The sequence below is a fragment of the Anomaloglossus baeobatrachus genome, chromosome 8, assembly GCF_048569485.1.
Source record: "Anomaloglossus baeobatrachus isolate aAnoBae1 chromosome 8, aAnoBae1.hap1, whole genome shotgun sequence".
Lineage (NCBI taxonomy): Eukaryota > Metazoa > Chordata > Amphibia > Anura > Aromobatidae > Anomaloglossus > Anomaloglossus baeobatrachus.
This window is the reverse complement of record NC_134360.1, coordinates 207,142,972-207,160,467: the sequence shown is the minus strand read 5'-3', so window position 1 is coordinate 207,160,467 and position 17,496 is coordinate 207,142,972. Positions and strand designations below refer to the sequence as shown.

Sequence of the window (17,496 nt, the reverse complement as noted above, 5' to 3'; positions counted from 1 at the left end):
TCATTTGGAATAAATTTCCCGCCTTGGAGCCATTGCTCCGATAATCCTTGCCAGCCAGATCAGAAGCAATAAAGTCATGATTACCGATCGCCCGACCACTGCAGCCTCTGATTGGCTACATCGCCCGACCACTGCAGCCTCTGATTGGCTACATCACCCGACCACTGCAGCCTCTGATTGGCTACATCGCCCGACCACTGCAGCCTCTGATTGGCTACATCGCCCGGCCACTGCAGCCACTGATTGGCTACATCGCCCGGCCACTGCAGCCACTGATTGGCTACATCGGCCGACCTACTGCAGCCACTGATTGGCTACATCGCCCGACCACTGCAGCCACTGATTGGCTACATCGCCCGACCACTGCAGCCACTGATTGGCTACATCGCCCGACCACTGCAGCCACTGATTGGCTACATCGCCCGACCTACTGCAGCCACTGATTGGCTACATCGCCCGACCTACTGCAGCCACTGATTGGCTACATCGCCCAACCTACTGCAGCCACTGATTTGGCTCCATAGTTAGGATGTTATTGCTTTCAGTCCTGGGGAGCAGATTTCGGGAATGACACGTTATGTGAATTTTTTTGAAAAAAGACACAAAAATCCCTTTAACTCTATTGGCATGGAGTGAAGCAGAAGATTTGAAGCCGAGTGCCAGAGAAATGGAGCACTCGCCCCATATAGATAGATAGCTTTCAAAATTAAAGGGGATGTCCACAATTAGACAAACATGGCTGATTTATTTAAAGAGCTATTCATAACAGGATACATCTGATTTTTAATGCTGTCATCTCAATGTGAATATATAGATATGTATGGATATATAGATATAAATTGTATATGTGTGTGTATATATATAATTTTTTTTTTTAATATAGCTAGGTGCTACCCAATATTCCCCAAATGTGCCTTTAGTTATTTGGCAGAAAGCTAACATTTGGTATGTAAAAATTAGAGTGTTAACTTTTGTCATCATTTGCCGGAGACCCTTTAGTTAATTATCGAGCAGTAAACTTAACATCCATAAATCCCTGTGTCTCAGGTTTTTATTCTGAGTTTCTACATTTTTTTTATAGTGCTCCTCTGGATCGTGCCGCAGACCCTGCAGAACACGTAGTCTTGGTTAACAGCCATCTTCACTCCCCCGAAGGTCTTGCTGTAGACTGGATCCACAAAAACCTTTACTGGACAGATTCTGGAAATAAGACCATTACTGTCGCCACCGCCGATGGCTGCAAACGTAAAACGCTCTTTAACCAGAGCCTGGGGGACCCAAGGGCCATTGCAGTTGACCCTACATCTGGGTGAGTTCTAGTATGAAGATGAAATGATGCAGAAGTATCTTAAATTGATTTTTAGAGAATAATACTTTATCTGCTATCTATAGGATAAGGGTTAAATTTATGACTTGCTAGGGGATCCAACCACCAGGAACCCCAGGGATCCGGAGTGTTTGATCCTGGACAGGGTTGCATAGCTCTGAACAGGGTTGTATAATCTTTTTCTTGCAGTTTCAGTGCATCGATCTCTAGATCCCTGGAAGTCCCAATGGTCAGACCCCCAGCAATCGACTAGTTAACCCCAATCCTCTGGATAGGCGAAGGCTTAAATTATTTTTTTTGGGGGGGGGGGCACAAATTCATTTTGTAACCAGCTATAAAAAGTCATATAATTAGGATAGACACAAGAAAAGTGTTAAACCTGCATCATGGAAATGGCTCAGATTTACAGAGGGAAGAACTCCAATGAAACATGGACCAATCGTACACAACAAAGTATTTCTTCATCGTTCCTTATGGGAGACCCAGACCATGGGTGTATAGCTTCTGCCTCCGGAGGACACACAAAGTACTACACTAAAAAGTGTAGCTCCTCCCTCTGAGCATATACACCCCCTGGAAGACCATATCCAGCCAGTTTAATGCTTTGTGTTTCAGGAGGTCACACACACATGCATTCTCATCTGATTTTTGATTTTTCATTTTAAAGAATTGGAAGAAAAGCGGGTCCAAGCTGGACTCCCGGCATGTCCCTTCTCACCCCACTGTGTCGGCGGTGCTGTTAAGGTTGATTTTACAAGGCTGGAGCCTTACATGCCGCGCTCCTTCACCATCCCTCTGGGCTCTGGCTTGAAGTTGGAGCCATCACGGTTCTCACTGCTTTGCAGGAGACCGGTCTCCATCCGCAGCCCTTTTAGGTCCCTGCCTGGACGGAGCGCTCACCCCTCAGGGACCTGGCCCTGCGTCTCATAAGCTAAGTATTGAGACGTTATTCAGGGGTCCCTTGTACATTTATTGGGGGTAGAGTGTGTTTTTTAACTTGTATGTGGTTTCCGGCCGGTTCTCTGGTTTTTTCCTGAGAACCGCGCCGAGGGTGCCTGCTTGTCGGCCGCATGTAAAAATTTAGGCCCCGGCTTCGGCTGCGGCCTACTTTCGGTTTCACTGCCCCTGCATGTCAGTCATGCAGGGGATCAGTGCGGCGCCGCCCACCGGCCGTTCAGCACAGGGGAGGACACTCCTCTCTGAGGAGATGTTTCCCTCCCCTGTATCTCTCCTTGGCCCTCCGGTTCCCGCTCTTGGACCTAGCCCCACCCCCCCTCCTCTCTCCGGCGCCATTTTCTCAGCGTTCACATGCTGATCGGCGCTGGCTGCAGCAGCTCTGCAAATTGTCTGGGGGTCCAAGCTGTGGAACCGGAGGGCACACAAAACAGGCCTGGTAAGCCACAACCTCTGGTTGTGGACTTTTTTATACACTCTCTGGGGGTCATTCTGAAGGAGTGTGTTCTTTACTGCAGAGCCTCCACTCCAGCAGCATGTCTCTCACTAGGAGCAAGTCTGCTAAGCTATACGCTATATGCACTGCTTGTAAGCGCATACTGCCTGAACCGAGCACATATCCACATTGTGATGCCTGCTCTAACATGGTGGTGCCTCAGCCTAGAGTCTCCCCAGTGGTCCCTCCGGCTGCTCCGGCCCCGGTGGCTGAACCCCCGGCTTGGGTAGCATCGTTTACTAATGCTATCTCCCAGTCCTTTGCCGACTCTATGGGACAGCTGTCCCGGACTCTGCTGACCATGCATCAGCCCCCTTCTCAGGGCGCCTCTGCTGCTCCGACTCGCTCTGCAGTGCTCACAGAGGATTTTTCCTCTGTTCCCAGACCTCGTCCTCCTAAACGGAGACGTAGGGACTCTTCTCCTTCCTCGTACCACGGCTCTGATTCACGAGCTGAATCGCAGGGCGAGGAGGATGCCTTTACTGTGGGCTCGGACGCTACCTCTATGTACCCCATTGATCTAACCGAAGGTGATGCGGATGTTAGTGAGTTAATTGCGTCCATTAATTCCGTACTGAACCTCAATCCACCAGTGTCAGAGGAACAAGCCTCTCTGGTAGAAAAACATCAGTTTACCTCACCTAAGAGAGCAAGGAGTATGTTTTTTTTTTTAACCACTCCAGTTTTCAGGCCACTGTGACCAAACCCAGGGCCTGTCCTGACAAACGCTTTCCAAAGCGCAGTTCTGATGACCGTTTTCCCTTTCCACCAGAAGTGGTCAAGGAGTGGGCTCATTCACCTAAGGTGGATCCTCCGGTGTCTAGAATCTCGGCCCGGACAGTCGTATCTGTGGCGGATGGCACCTCACTTAAGGATTCCACTGACCGCCAGGTTGACCTGCTGGCCAAATCTGTATATGAAGCGGCAGGGGCCTCGTTCCCCCCGTCTTTTGCAGCAGTGTGGGCTCTTAAGGCCGTCTCTGCTTCTCTGGTGGAGATGCATTCCCTCACCAGGGACTCTCTGCCCGAAATGGTTGCTTTAACTTCCCAGGCTTCGGCCTTTTCATCCTATGCCATGTCTGCCATTCTGGAGGCCTCTCACCGCACGGCGGTGGCTTCCGCTAATTCCCTCGCGATCCGCAGGATCTTGTGGCTTCGAGAGTGGAAAGCAGACGCTTCTTCCAAGAAGTACCTTGCTGGGCTCCCTTTTGCTGGGTCCCGGCTGTTCGGTGAACAACTGGATGAAATTATTAAGGAAGCTACTGGCGGGAAGAGTACTTCCTTGCCACAAACTAAAACCAGGAAACCTGTCCAGGGCAGGAACCAGTCGAGGTTTCGTTCCTTTCGTTCCTCTAACTGGTCATCCTCTAAGCCCTCAGCCTCGTCCACTAACTCAGCCAAGGATCGAAAAACCAGCTGGCGCACGAAGCCGCGTCCCCAGAAGAACGGAGGAGCCGCTGCCACTAAGGCAGCCTCCTCTTGACTATCTGGCCGCGCCAGCAACGTCCTTAGCCGGTTGCAGGCTCTCCCACTTTGGCGACGTGTGGTTTCAACACGTCTCCGATCAGTGGGTGCGGGATATCATCTCCCACGGCTACAGGATAGAATTCTCTTCCAGCCCGCCAAACAGATTTTTTCTGTCCACTCCCCCCTGCTCCAAGGCCGCCGCCTTCTCCCAGGCCGTGGCATCCTTGCAGGCCAACGGGGTAATTGTACCGGTTCCCGCCCGGGAACGGTTCAGAGGTTTCTACTCAAATCTCTTCCTAGTCCCCAAAAAGGACGGTTCCTTCCGGCCCATCCTGGATCTCAAGCTTCTCAACAAGCATGTTCAGGTGCGGCACTTTCGCATGGAATCTCTGCGATCAGTCATTGCCTCAATGACCCAAGGAGATTTTCTAGCATCCATCGACATCAGAGATGCCTATTTGCATGTGCCAATTGCGGTTTCACACCAGCGTTGGCTACGTTTTGCAATCGGAGAGGAACATTTCCAATTCGTGGCTCTCCCCTTCGGGTTAGCCACGGCCCCTCGAGTATTCACCAAGGTCATGGCAGCAGTGGTTGCGGTTCTGCACCTACAGGGGTTGGTAGTGATTCCTTACCTGGACGACCTTCTAGTCAAGGCTTCATCCAGTGCAGACTGTCAGCGGAGTGTCTCGCTCACTCTCGCCACGCTTGTTCAATTCGGGTGGCTTGTCAATCTGCCCAAGTCCACTCTGACCCCGACACAGAAACTCCAAGTCCACCATATCCGCAGTCCACATCCCAGGCGTAGAAAACTGGGAGGCAGATTATCTCAGCCGTCAAACCGTGGACAGCGGCGAGTGGGCCCTGCATCCGGCAGTGTCCCGGTCAATCTGCCGCAAGTGGGGCACTCCGGAAGTGGACCTAATGGCATCCCGGCACAACGACAAGGTCCCGGTTTACGTGGCTCGCTCCCACGATCCTCAGGCCTTGGCAGCGGACGCGCTGGTTCAAGACTGGTCCCAGTTCCGTCTGGCTTACGTGTTTCCCCCTCTAGCTCTCTTGCCCAGAGTCCTGCGCAAGATCAGGATGGAGGGCCGTCGGGTCATAATCATTGCTCCAGACTGGCCCAGGCGAGCTTGGTACCCAGACCTGCTCCGTCTGTCCGTAGAGGTGCCGTGGCATCTCCCGGACCGCCCAGACCTTCTCTCTCAAGGTCCGTTTTTCCGCCAGAATTCTGCGGCTCTCAGATTGACGGCGTGGCTCTTGAGTCCTGGATCCTGACGGCTTCCGGCATTCCTTCCGAGGTCATCTCCACTATGACTCGGGCTCGGAAGTCTTCCTCGGCCAAGATTTACCACAGGACTTGGAGAATTTTCCTGTCCTGGTGTCGCTCTTCCGGCCATGCTCCTTGGCCTTTTTCCTTGCCGACCATCCTGTCTTTTCTACAGTCCGGTCTGCAGCTGGGACTATCCCTCAATTCCCTCAAGGCACAGGTCTCGGCTCTGTCAGTGTTGTTCCAGCGGCGTATCGCCCGACTGGCCCAGGTGCGCACCTTCATGCAGGGCGCATCTCACATCATTCCTCCATACCGGCGGCCTTTGGATCCCTGGGACCTTAATCTGGTCCTCACGGCCTTACAGAAACCCCCCTTTTTGAGCCTTTTAGGGAGGTTCCTTTGTTTCGCCTCTCACAGAAAGTGGTCTTTCTAGTGGCCATAACGTCTCTCAGGAGAGTTTCTGATTTGGCTGCGCTCTCTTCGGAGTCACCCTTTTTGGTTTTTCACCAAGACAAGGTGGTCCTCCGTCCGACTCCGGACTTTCTCCCTAAGGTGGTGTCTCCTTTCCACCTTAACCAGGACATTTCATTGCCTTCCCTTTGTCCGGCCCCTGTGCATCGCTTTGAGAAAGCGTTGCATACTTTAGATTTGGTGCGGGCGCTCCGGATCTATGTGTCACGCACCGCTGCTCTCAGGCGGTGCACCTCTCTTTTTGTGCTGACCAAAGGTCAGCGCAAGGGTCTTTCGGCTTCAAAACCGACCCTAGCTCGTTGGATTAGGTCGGCCATCTCCGATGCCTACCAATGTACTCAGGTGCCTCCCCCGCCGGGGATTAAGGCGCACTCGACCAGAGCTGTCGGTGCCTCTTGGGCTTTCAGGCACCAGGCTACGGATCAGCAAGTCTGTCAGGCTGCCACTTGGTCTAGTCTGCACACCTTTTCGAAGCACTATCAAGTGCATGCTCATGCTTCGGCAGATGCGAGCTTGGGCAGACGCATCCTTCAGGCGGCTGTCGCCCATTTGTGAAGTTAGGTTTTGCCTACTTCGCAGTTCTGTTTATTACCCACCCATGGACTGCTTTGAGACGTCCCATGGTCTGGGTCTCCCATAAGGAACGATGAAGAAAAAGAGAATTTTGTTTACTTACCGTAAATTCTTTTTCTTATAGTTCCGACATGGGAGACCCAGCACCCTCCCTGTTGCCTGTTGACAGTTCTTGTTCCGTGTGTTTTCACCGGCTGTTGTTGTAGACAGAGGTTCCGGTTGTTCCGGGTTTTACTCTATCTCTACTTGTGGGTGGATGTCCTCCTTCAGCTTTTGCACTAAACTGGCTGGATATGGTCTTCCAGGGGGTGTATATGCTCGGAGGGAGGAGCTACACTTTTTAGTGTAGTACTTTGTGTGTCCTCCGGAGGCAGAAGCTATACACCCATGGTCTGGGTCTCCCATGTCGGAACTATAAGAAAAAGAATTTACGGTAAGTAAACAAAATTCTCTTTTCTTCATCGTTCCTATGGGAGACCCAGACCATGGGTGTATAGCTACTGCCTCCGGAGGACACACAAAGTTACTACACTCAAACGTGTAGCTCCTCCCTCCTAGCATATACACCCCCTGCTAGCCAGTCCTAGCCAGTTTCATGCTTTGTGTCAGGAGGATCACACACACACACATGCATCCTTTTTTGATTTTTCATTTTTTCTAAAGATTTGGAAGAAAAGCGGGTCCACTGGACCCCCGGCATGTCCCTTCACACCCCCCTGGCGGCGGTGCTGTTAAGGTTGATTCAGGGCAAGAGCCCTTCATGCCGCGCTCCTTCACCATCCCTTAGGGGCTCTGGCTTGAAGTTAGAGCCCACACGGTTCTCACTGCCTTGCAGGAGACCGGCCTCCATCCGCAGCCCTTTGGCAGGACCCTGCTGGACGGAGCACTGGACCCCCACCCCACCAGGGACTGGGCCCTGCGTCTCAAAGCTAAGTATAGAGACGTTATTCAGAGGGTCCTTCTGCAATGTGGGGCACTTTATTGGGGGGACAGTGATTTACTTTGATAATGCTGCTTTTCACTGTGTTCCGGCCGGTTCCACGGTTTTTACTGTGTACCGCGCCGATGATGCCTGATTTTCGGCCGCATGTATAACTCTAGGCCCCGGCTTCAGCCGCGGCCTAGTTTCGTTTCGTTCCCCTGCATGTCAGCATGCAGGGGGACACTGCAGCGCCGCCCACCGGCCGCTCTGCACAGGGGAGGACACTCCTTTTTGAGGAGATGATTCCCTCCCCTGTACATCTCCTTAGCCCTCCGATTCCCGCTCCTGGGTTAACCCCCGCCCCCCCTCCCTCACTCGGGCGCCATTTTCTCAGCGTTCTTAGTACGCTGGTCGGCGCTGGCTGCTCTGCAGTGCAGAGGGAGTGGATATCTGGCTGGGGGTCCAGGCTTGGAACCCGGGGGCACTCATAATAGCGGCCTGATAAGTCACAACCTCTGGTTGTGCACTTTTATACACTAGCAGGGCATTCTGAAGGAGTTAATTCTTTATTATAGAACCTCCTCCTCAGCAGCATGTCTCACACTAGGAGCAAAGCTCCAAGGCTGTACACTACATGTTCTGCATGTAGGCATATTGTCTGAACTAGCACAGACCCACACTGTAATGGTTCTTATGTGGTGGTGCCTCAGCCTGGACTCTCCCCGGGCTGAACCCCTGTCTTGGGTATTCTAAACATTCTAGACAGAGCCCCCCACCTCTGCAGCATGTCTCACAGAGCGAGGCTGCAGGCTTGGTAGTCTCGTACGGCTCTACCGAGCTCATAACCACTGTGGCCCCTCAGCTTGGAGGCTCATTTATGGTCCCTCCAGCTCCTTCGGTTTCGGTGGCTGACCCCTGGGGGAATCTTTTTTCCAGGGGTCGGCTGTCCCGGCATCTGCTGAGCATGCAGCCCCCTTCTCAGGGCGTTTTCTGCTCGCTCAGCAAAGCTCACAGACCCCGTCCTCCTCACAGGGAGACGTAGGGTCCCCTGTACTCCCCGTCCCGCGGCTCCGATTACGAGCTGACTCACTGGGCGAGGAGGATGTCTCTACCAGGGGCTCGGACGCTACTTTAGGGATCCGTCCGTAGGTGACGCGGATGCGAATGATTGGATTGCGTCCATTATACTTGTACTGGACCTCCATCCGCCTGTATCAGGGGAGTATTCCCCGCTGGCAGAAAGGCATCAGTATACCTTTAACAGGACGAGGAGCGTGTTCCTTAACCACTCCAGTTTTCAGCCCGCTGCGTCCGAGCCCACAGCCTGCAGATCCCACAGCGGGGTTCTGCTGCCTGTCTCCCCCTCCCATCAGAGGTGGTCAAGGAGTGTACTCATTCGCCAGGGGTGGCCACTCCGGTGTCTAGACTTTCAGCCCGGATAGTTGTATCAGTGGCTGACGGCACCTCTATAAGGATCCCACGGTACATTAATTTTGTACTGGACCTCACTCCGCCGGAGTTACCTTATCTAGGGGAACACTATGTGTGTTCCTTAACCACTCCAGTTTTCAGGCCCTGTGACCAGCCCAGGTCCGCTCTGACAGTCGCTTCCCATGAAGCGTGATTCTGAGGACTGTGTTTCCCCTGTCCACCAATGGTGGTCAAAAGGTGGGCTCATTCACCTCAGGTGGCTCAGCCCGGACCGTTACGTCAGTGGCTGATGGCTCCTCTGAGGAGATGCTTTCCCTCACAGGGACGCTATGCCCAAGACGGTTGCCTGAACTTCCAAACTTCAGTCTTCTCATCCTCTGCCAGGTCTGCCATGCTGGACACCGCACGGCGGTGGTCTTGGCTACTTCCTCACTATCCGCAGGCTCCTGTGGCTTCGGAAATGGAAGGCAGATGCCTCTATAGAGGTTCCTTGCTAGGCTCCCCTTTGGTGGGACCAGTCTCTTCGGAACCAACTGGATGAAATTTAGGAAGCTCTTGGCGAGGAGAGTTCTTCCTTGCCACAAACCTAAACCAGGGATCCTGTCCAGGGCAGGAATCAGTTGAGGTTTCGGTGGTTTCCGTTCCTCCATCTGATCGTCCTCTAGCTCGGCCTAGGTTCATAGACCCAATTGGCTTGAAGCTGCGTCTTCAGAAGACCGCAGGAGATGCTGCCACTTAGTCAGCTTCCTCCGAGCTATCTAGCCACGCCAACCTCCTCCTGGTCGGTGGCAGGCTCCCTCCACTTGGCGACGTATGGTTCTAACACGTCTCCGTTCAGTGGGGGCGGGATATATCTCCCATGGCTACAGGATGGAATTCTGTCCACCCGCCAAACAGATTTTTTCTGTCACCCCCTCCCGGCCCCAAGGCCGCCGCCTTCTCACAGGCCGTGGCATCTCTTGCAGGCCAATGGAGGAATTGTACCGGTTCCCGCCTGGGAACGGTTCTGAGATTTTTGTTTAAATCTATTTCTAGTACCCGAAGAGGGCGGTGCCTTCCGACCTGGATCTTTAGCTTTTCAAGCATGGTCAGGTGTGGCGTGTTCACATGGAGTCTCGGTCTTGTTCCGTGTGTTTTTTCACCGGATCAATCAAGAACCCAAGGAGATTCCCTAGCAGCCATCGGCATCAGAGATGCCTTTCTGCAGGGGTCAATCGCAGTTTCACACCAGCATTGACTACGTTTTGCCATCGGAGTGGTCCAATTCGTGGCTCTTCCCTTGGGGTTAGCCACGGCCCCTCGAGAATTCTCATTGGGGCTGCTGTGATTAGGGTCCTGCACCCCTAGGGATTGGCAGTGATCGTTTGCCCTGGACGGCCTTCTTCTCGGGGCTTCATCCAGTGCAGACTCTTAGCAGAGTACTTCGCTTACTCTCGCCACTCTAACCTATTCGGGTGGCTTGTCATTCTGTTCAAGTCCGCTCTGACTTCGAACCAGAGGTTCTCAGGGACGCAATTCGAGACTCTGTCGGCTCTTGTAAAGCTGCTCTTAGTCGATCAGTAGTCCCTCCGCTGGCGGTCGACGTCGTTCTATCAGACACCAAATACAGGTGCTGGTCAGACGGTGGCGTCAATGGAAGTGATTCCTTGCCCAATTTCTCCTGCGTCCTCTGAGACTGGATGTTTTCCGCTGCACACGCGAACTCCCTCCTTCCACGGGGTGGTGGCTTTGCCACTGACCAGGGGCTCGTTTTCAGTGGTGGTTTCGGCCACTCTGTCTCAGGGACTTCCTGGCCCCGTCCCGGGTGACCCTCGCCAGGGTGCTGGTCTTTCCGCCTTGGGAGCAGTATATCTCCATCAATGGGCTGGAAATCAGAGCTGTATTTCTAGCTCTCTAAGCCTTCACCATCTGTTGGCGGCTAGGCACATTCGAGTCCAGTCGGACAACGTGACAGCGTTTTCCTACATCAACTTCCAGGGCGGGACACTCAGCCGCCTGGCAATCTTAGCGCCTCAACATTCTTCAGTGGACAAGGGACTCCTAGTCCACCGTATCCGCAGTCCACATCCTAGATGTCAAAACTGCGAGGCAGACTATTTCAGCTGTCCAACCGTGGTCCACAATCCTCAGGTTTTGCGGTAGACACACTGGTTCATGTTTGATCCCAGCTTCGTCTCTACCTCTTGCCCAGAGTCCTGCGCAAGATCAGTAAAGGGGGCCGTCGGGTCATTCTCTTACTCCAGACTGACCCAGGCAGGCTTGGTACCCTGACCTGCTCCTTCTGTCCGTTGGGTTGCCATGGTATCTTCCGGACCGTCCAGACCTTTTCTCAAAAGGTCCGTTTTTTCCGTCAGAATTCTGGATTCTCAGATTGACGGCGTAGCTATTGAGTCCTGGATCTTGGCGACTTCTGGTATCCTTCCTGAAGTCATCTCCGCTATGACTCGAGCCCCAAAGTGTCCTTGGACCTTTTTAGCCTTGCCGACCCTCCTGTCCCTTCCACAGTCCGGTCTACAGCTAGGACTATCCCTCATTAAGGGACAGGTCTCGGCTCTGTCAGTATGTGCCAGCGGCGTATCGTCCGGCTGGCTCCGGTGCGCTCCTTTAAGGGCGCATCTCACATCATTCCGCCTTTCCGGCGGCCTATGGAGCCCTGGGACCTTAATCCGGTCCTCCCGGTTCCCGGAAACCCCCCTTTGCGCCTCTTAGGCAGGTTTCCTTGTTTCATCTTTCACAGAAAGTAGTCTTTCTGGTGGCTAGAATTTCCCGCCAGGGAGTTCTGGCTGCACTCTCTCTGAGTCACCCCCTTTTTGTCTTTTGCATCAAGACAAGGTGGTCTCCGTCCGACTCCGGACTTTTTTCCTTAAGGTGGTTACTGCTTCCACCTTATCCGGGGCAATTTTCCTGCCTTCCTTTTGTCCGGCTCCTGGTCATCGCTTTGAGGAAGCGTTGCATATCCTGGATCTGGTGCGGGCGCCCCGGATCTATGTGTCTCGCACCGCCGTTATTAGGCGGTGCACCTCTCTCTGGTACTGACTGCTAGTCAACGTAGCGGTCTCTCGGCATCTAAGCCGACCCTGGTTCGTTGGCTTAGGTCGGCCATTTCCGAGGCCTGCCAGTGTACTCAAGTGCATTCCCCGCCGGGGATCAGAGCACATTTGATCAGACCTGTCGGTGCCTTTTGGGCTTTCAGGCACCAGGCTACGGCTCAGTAGGTCTGTCAGACTGCAGCTCGAATTAGTCTGCATACTTTTTCGAAGCTCTATCCAAGGCATGCTCTTGCTTTGGCAGACGCGGGCTTGGGCAGACGCATCTTTCAGGCGTCTGTCGCCCATTTGTGAAGTTGGGTTTGCCTGCTTCTCAGTTGTCTGTTTATTCCCACCCATGGACTGCTTTAGGACGTCCCATGGTCTGGGTCTCCCATAGGAACGATGAAGAAAAAGAGAATTTTGTTACTTATCGTAAATTCTTTTTCTTATAGTTCCGTCATGGGAGACCCAGCACCCTCCCTATTGCCTGTTGGCAGGTTTCTTGTTCCGGGTGTCTTCACCGGCTGTTATTGTTGTAGACAGACATTCCGGTTCTTCCGGATTTTACTCTGTCTCTTCTTGTGCGTGGATGTCCTCCTTCAGCTTTTGCACTAAACTGGCTAGGACTGGCTAGCAGGGGGTGTATATGCTAGGAGGGAGGAGCTACACGTTTGAGTGTAGTAACTTTGTGTGTCCTCCGGAGGCAGTAGCTATACACCCATGGTCTGGGTCTCCCATGACGGAACTATAAGAAAAAGAATTTACGGTAAGTAACAAAATTCTCTTTTTTTCCTTGCATTGAACAAGGTGTTAATACGAACTTCAATTAAACCTCCCCTCTGGTGACTCATAACAGGGCTGATAATGGGATGTGGCTTCAGTCTCTAGAAGACTGAGATTCCCCAACTTTCAGGATATTGTCACCCCTGTTTGTGCCAGGCAGAAGATATCGTGGTCATGTTTCTTATCACGATTTTACTTTTCTATAGTGATGAAACATGGCGTAGATAGCATTATAAATTTAACTGATAAGAATTTAAGACACGATTTTGTAAAAATATGCATGTTCTTCCCCTCGGGATCGCAAAGCTGAAACTGTGCCTCCCATAAATATTGGATCAATACAAACCCCAATATTCATCACTGACCACCCGCCCCCAAAAAATCTGGGACTATCTTTTGAAATTCAGCAGAACTTCAGAGGTGACAAGTGACACTTTTCAAGCCCTGGTTATACAGACCCCAGACTGTATCTGTTTCCCAGCAGATAACTAATGCAGTTACCTTTGCACACCAGGGGACCTAGCTGAACAGGGGAGAGACATTGTTAAAGTTCCCTTTCTTCATAAGTTCTAATTAGTTTCTCCCTTCCCATGGTCTAATTAATCTCATAGGTTTAATTTAGGGGTGGATATGCCCACTTTTCCAAAGATAAGAGATGTTTTTATGGATGTTACAATTCCTCTATGACATAAAGGAACCTTTCAGTCCAGGCGTGGCTACATTTCATATATTTTTTGTTGCTTATGTTATCACATTGGTTGCTTTAGTAACTTTTTTATGTTTGCTTTGCTTTCAGGTTTATGTTTTGGTCGGACTGGGGGGACCCAGCTAAAATAGAGAAGGCTGGGCTGAACGGAGGTGACCGCCAGGTGCTGGTTTCTGATGAAATTGAGTGGCCCAATGGGATCACATTAGGTAGGTGATGATATACTGGTCAGTACATTAGGTAGGTCACAATATATACTAACACACACAGTATCTGCTACCTCCAACTGATGCATTTTTAATCTCTATAAACCCATTGTGAATAGACTCCAAAAGCAGCGGGAAGACAGGAGATTTGATCTTCTTGTTTAGATCACTCACACATTAATAACTCTACTACCAGAACATTTCTTCTCTTATATATTGTTCAGTTCCTCTGTTGTTCCTCATGGAAATCTATTAATAACAACACTGGAGTGTTATCATTCACTAAGGCATTGACTCCCTTTATTAACCCGTGTCAGTTTCTTCACACATTGCCAGGAGGAATAATAGCGGAATAAAGCAAGACTGGGAACACATGTTTATATGACAGATATAGTCAGGAGAGCAAGACAAGGCCTTTAAGGGGTACTTTGCACGTTGCGACATCGCTACTGCGATATCGTCGGGGTCAAATCGAAAGTGAGGCACATCCGGCGCCGGTAACGACGTCGCAACGTGTAAAGCCTAGATGCGCCGATAAAGGATCGCAAAAGCGTCGTAAATCAGTGATCTGTGTAGCATCGGTCATTTTCATAATGTCGCACCAATAGGAGATTCGATGTTGTTCCTCGTTCCTGCGGCAGCACACATCGCTGTGTATGAAGCCGCAGGAGCAAGGAACAATCTCCTTACCTGCCTCCACCGGCTATGCGGAAGGAAGGAGGTGGGCGGGATGTTTACGTCCCGCTCATCTCTGCCCCTCCGCCTTCTATTGGCTGCCTGCCTTGTGACGTCGCTGTGACACCGCACGACCCGCCCCCTTAGGAAGGAGGCGGGTCGCCGGCCAGAGCAACGTCGCAGGGCAGGTGAGTGCGTGTGAAGCTGCCGTAGCGATAATGTTCGCTACGGCAGCTATCACAAGATATCGCATGTGCGACGGCGGCGGGGACTATCACGCTCGGCATCGCTAGCATTGGCTAGCAATGTTGCAGCATGCAAAGTACCCCTAAGAGGAATTTCTCCAATCTTTACAATTTTAGGTGGTAACATCCATATTTGTGGAAATGTCACCTCGTTCTTGGCATCATTGATGATTGAGGTTCCTGTGCTCCATCGCTAATTGTCCCATCTTCTCACCCTAGATGTGCTCACCCACCGATTGTATTGGGTGGACTCGAAGCTCCATACCCTCTCCAGCGTGGACTTTAATGGCTCCAACCGGAAGCTGCTCATCTTCTCCGAGGAAAAGCTCAGTCACCCTTTTGGCCTGGCTGTTTTTGAGGTGAAAACCTTATACTGTAATATTAGAGCTCTCAGAATGAGTATTAAACGTATGATTTCTGGGCTTCACGGCACTTAAATTCTTCTTTCAGTCTCATTGGTTTTAAATTGGTTGTCCAAATTTTTTTTTTTTTATTATACTTAAATGCATGTTTTGTGGCATTCAAACCATTTTTGCAATTGGGTTTTAATAAGAAGGGTGCACTGGTTGGCATTTATAGGATTATTTTCGCAGTACATTCAACTTTGATGTGGTTGTGGCCATAAATCTGCTCAGAGAAGCTCAGAAAAATACAGACGGAAGAGATACAAGTTCTCCTCCTAGACCATGAGCGAGAGCTCACTGATGGATTGACAGCTCATTCTGCAGTCAGCAATAGACTGCACACCGCAGTCTACAGAAGGCAAATGATAAAAAAACAAAAACTGAGCTGTAACAAAAACAAGTAACCATGCAACATTACAAGCATGTAAATGGTGCAAACTTTTAATTGAAACCTAATAGTAATTTTTTTTTTTTTTTAAATCTCTTAACCCCTTCCCGACATATGACATAGGGCAAAGCAGTATCTTGTGGGTGCTTCATGACAATTGTCATGGCAATTGTGCCGGCACAGGAGCTTTACCAAAAGAGGTAAAAGAGGGTCATTTTTTATCTTTTAATGACATGATAAAAATGAGGATCATCCGTTTTCTTCTAGCAAAGAAAATGTTTTGCAATAAAACCCAGAGGGAATTCCGGGTTGGAAAAGAGGGGCGTGAGTGGTCCTCTGCTAGTCATTAGGTCTATGGAGGTTATGAAGTGGTATATGTGAGCGATATTCTTCCGTACTCACCCATTGTTTGACAGTACCATAGTTCCTCTAATCAAACAAACGCGTTAAGAGCTGATCTGTGGTACAATTTAATATTAGGGGGACCGCCCTCTCTGAATTTTGGTGTCTATGCAAAGTGCTAAGGCCCACCCGAGGTCTACGGCCCCCTATACGAATTCCATAATGGCCAAATGGAGTCTAAAAACAAAATGTGGGGAGTGCAATGGGTAACGTCTAAAATAAATACAAAAAATGGGGATGAACATCCATCTTAAGGACATTAATACATCCAAACCATGAGAGTCTCTGCTTCTCCCACTGATTTAAGTCAATTACCATTCTGTCTAGGAGGGACTGATAGTTTAGAGAATAAGGGTTACTTCTCACATAGTGAGATCGCTGCTGAGTCACAGGTTTTGTGACGCACCAGTGACCTCATCAGCGATCTCGCTGTGTGTAACACGAAGCAGCGACCTGGCCCCTGCTGTGAAATCGCTGCTCGTTACACACAGTGCTGGTTCATTTTTTGCTCGTTGCTCTCCCGCTGTGAAGCACACATCGTTGTGTTTGACAGCAAGCGAGCAACGATCTGAATCTGCCGGGAGCCGGCGTCTGGAAGCTGCGGACGCTGGTAACCAAGGTACACATCAAGTAACAAAGCAAAGCGCTTTGCTTGGTTACCCGATATTTACCTTGGTTACTAGCGTACGCTGCTCTCAGGCTGCCAGTGCTGGCTCCCTGCACACGTAGCCAGAGTACATATGGGGTAATTAAGCGAAGCGCTTTGCTTAGTAACCCGATGTGTACCCTGGCTACGAGTGCAGGGAGCCAGCGCTAAGCGGTGTGCGCTAGTAACCAGGGTAAATATCGGGTAACCAAGCGAAGCATTTTGCTTGGTTACCCTATATTTACCCTGGTTACCAAGCGCAGCATCGTTTCCACGAGTCACTGGTGGCTAGTCACTGGTCGCTGCCTGATTGACAGCTCACCAGCGACTATGTAGCGACGCACCAGCGATCCTGACCAGGTCATATCGTGGTTGGAATCGCTGGTACGTCGTTTAGTGAGACGGTACCCTACGTTTTAGCATGATTATGAGGGACTACCAATCCTAGGTATCTCAAGGCCGTGTTCTGCCATTTAAAAGGGAAATTTTCTTATGTGATTTTATTTCATTGCTTGACAAGGTGACGTTGAAGGCCTCAGCCTTAGAATAGTTTACCTTGAAATTATTTAGATGGACAAAAACATCAAATTCCTTAATGAGGGGAAGGTAATGCGAGGTTGCGACGTAAACAGGAGTAGGTCGTCAACAAATAGAGCCGATTTACATTAACCACTTCCCACTGATATGCAATGTATATAAGGATTATTTCTAATGGATACAGCTAAGTGCTCCATTGTTCACACATAAAGTAGAGGGGAAAGGGACATCCTTGTCCAGTGCAATTACGAATAAGGATTGTGGAGGATTTCCTAAACCATTCACCTTAATTGTGGCTGAAGGGCCCCCATAAAGGGATAAGACTTTCTCAATAAATGTATTGCCCAGACCCAATTTGCGCAAGGAGGCCATCATGAAACGCCAAGAAAACAGTCAAAGGCGTTATCTGCATCTACAGAGAATAAGCACATACAGTAGGAACAGATTTGTCCCTCGCCCGAGCCATAAGGAGAAACCTTTTATTTGTGTTTATCTCTGGCCTCTCGACCATTAATGAACCCCATTGGTCAATGTGTATGATTCCAAGAAGTAGAGGAGC

The 17,496-nt window shown here is 50.7% G+C and overlaps 2 protein-coding genes across 3 annotated transcripts in view; one reads left to right on the top strand and one right to left on the bottom strand.

The window, feature by feature from the left end:
* LRP8 (LDL receptor related protein 8) overlaps nt 1–17,496 on the top strand; it is a 285,604-nt gene that overhangs the window by 241,331 nt on the left and 26,777 nt on the right. For both annotated transcript variants that reach the window (XM_075320106.1, XM_075320105.1), the window contains 3 exons: nt 1,082–1,309; nt 13,525–13,643; nt 14,780–14,919. In XM_075320106.1, the coding sequence (XP_075176221.1) occupies nt 1,082–1,309; nt 13,525–13,643; nt 14,780–14,919 (487 nt within the window). The remainder of the gene's footprint in view (nt 1–1,081; nt 1,310–13,524; nt 13,644–14,779; nt 14,920–17,496) is intronic.
* Nucleotides 1–17,496, bottom strand: part of LOC142248802 (uncharacterized) — a 74,488-nt gene that overhangs the window by 52,632 nt on the left and 4,360 nt on the right. The window lies entirely within an intron of this gene.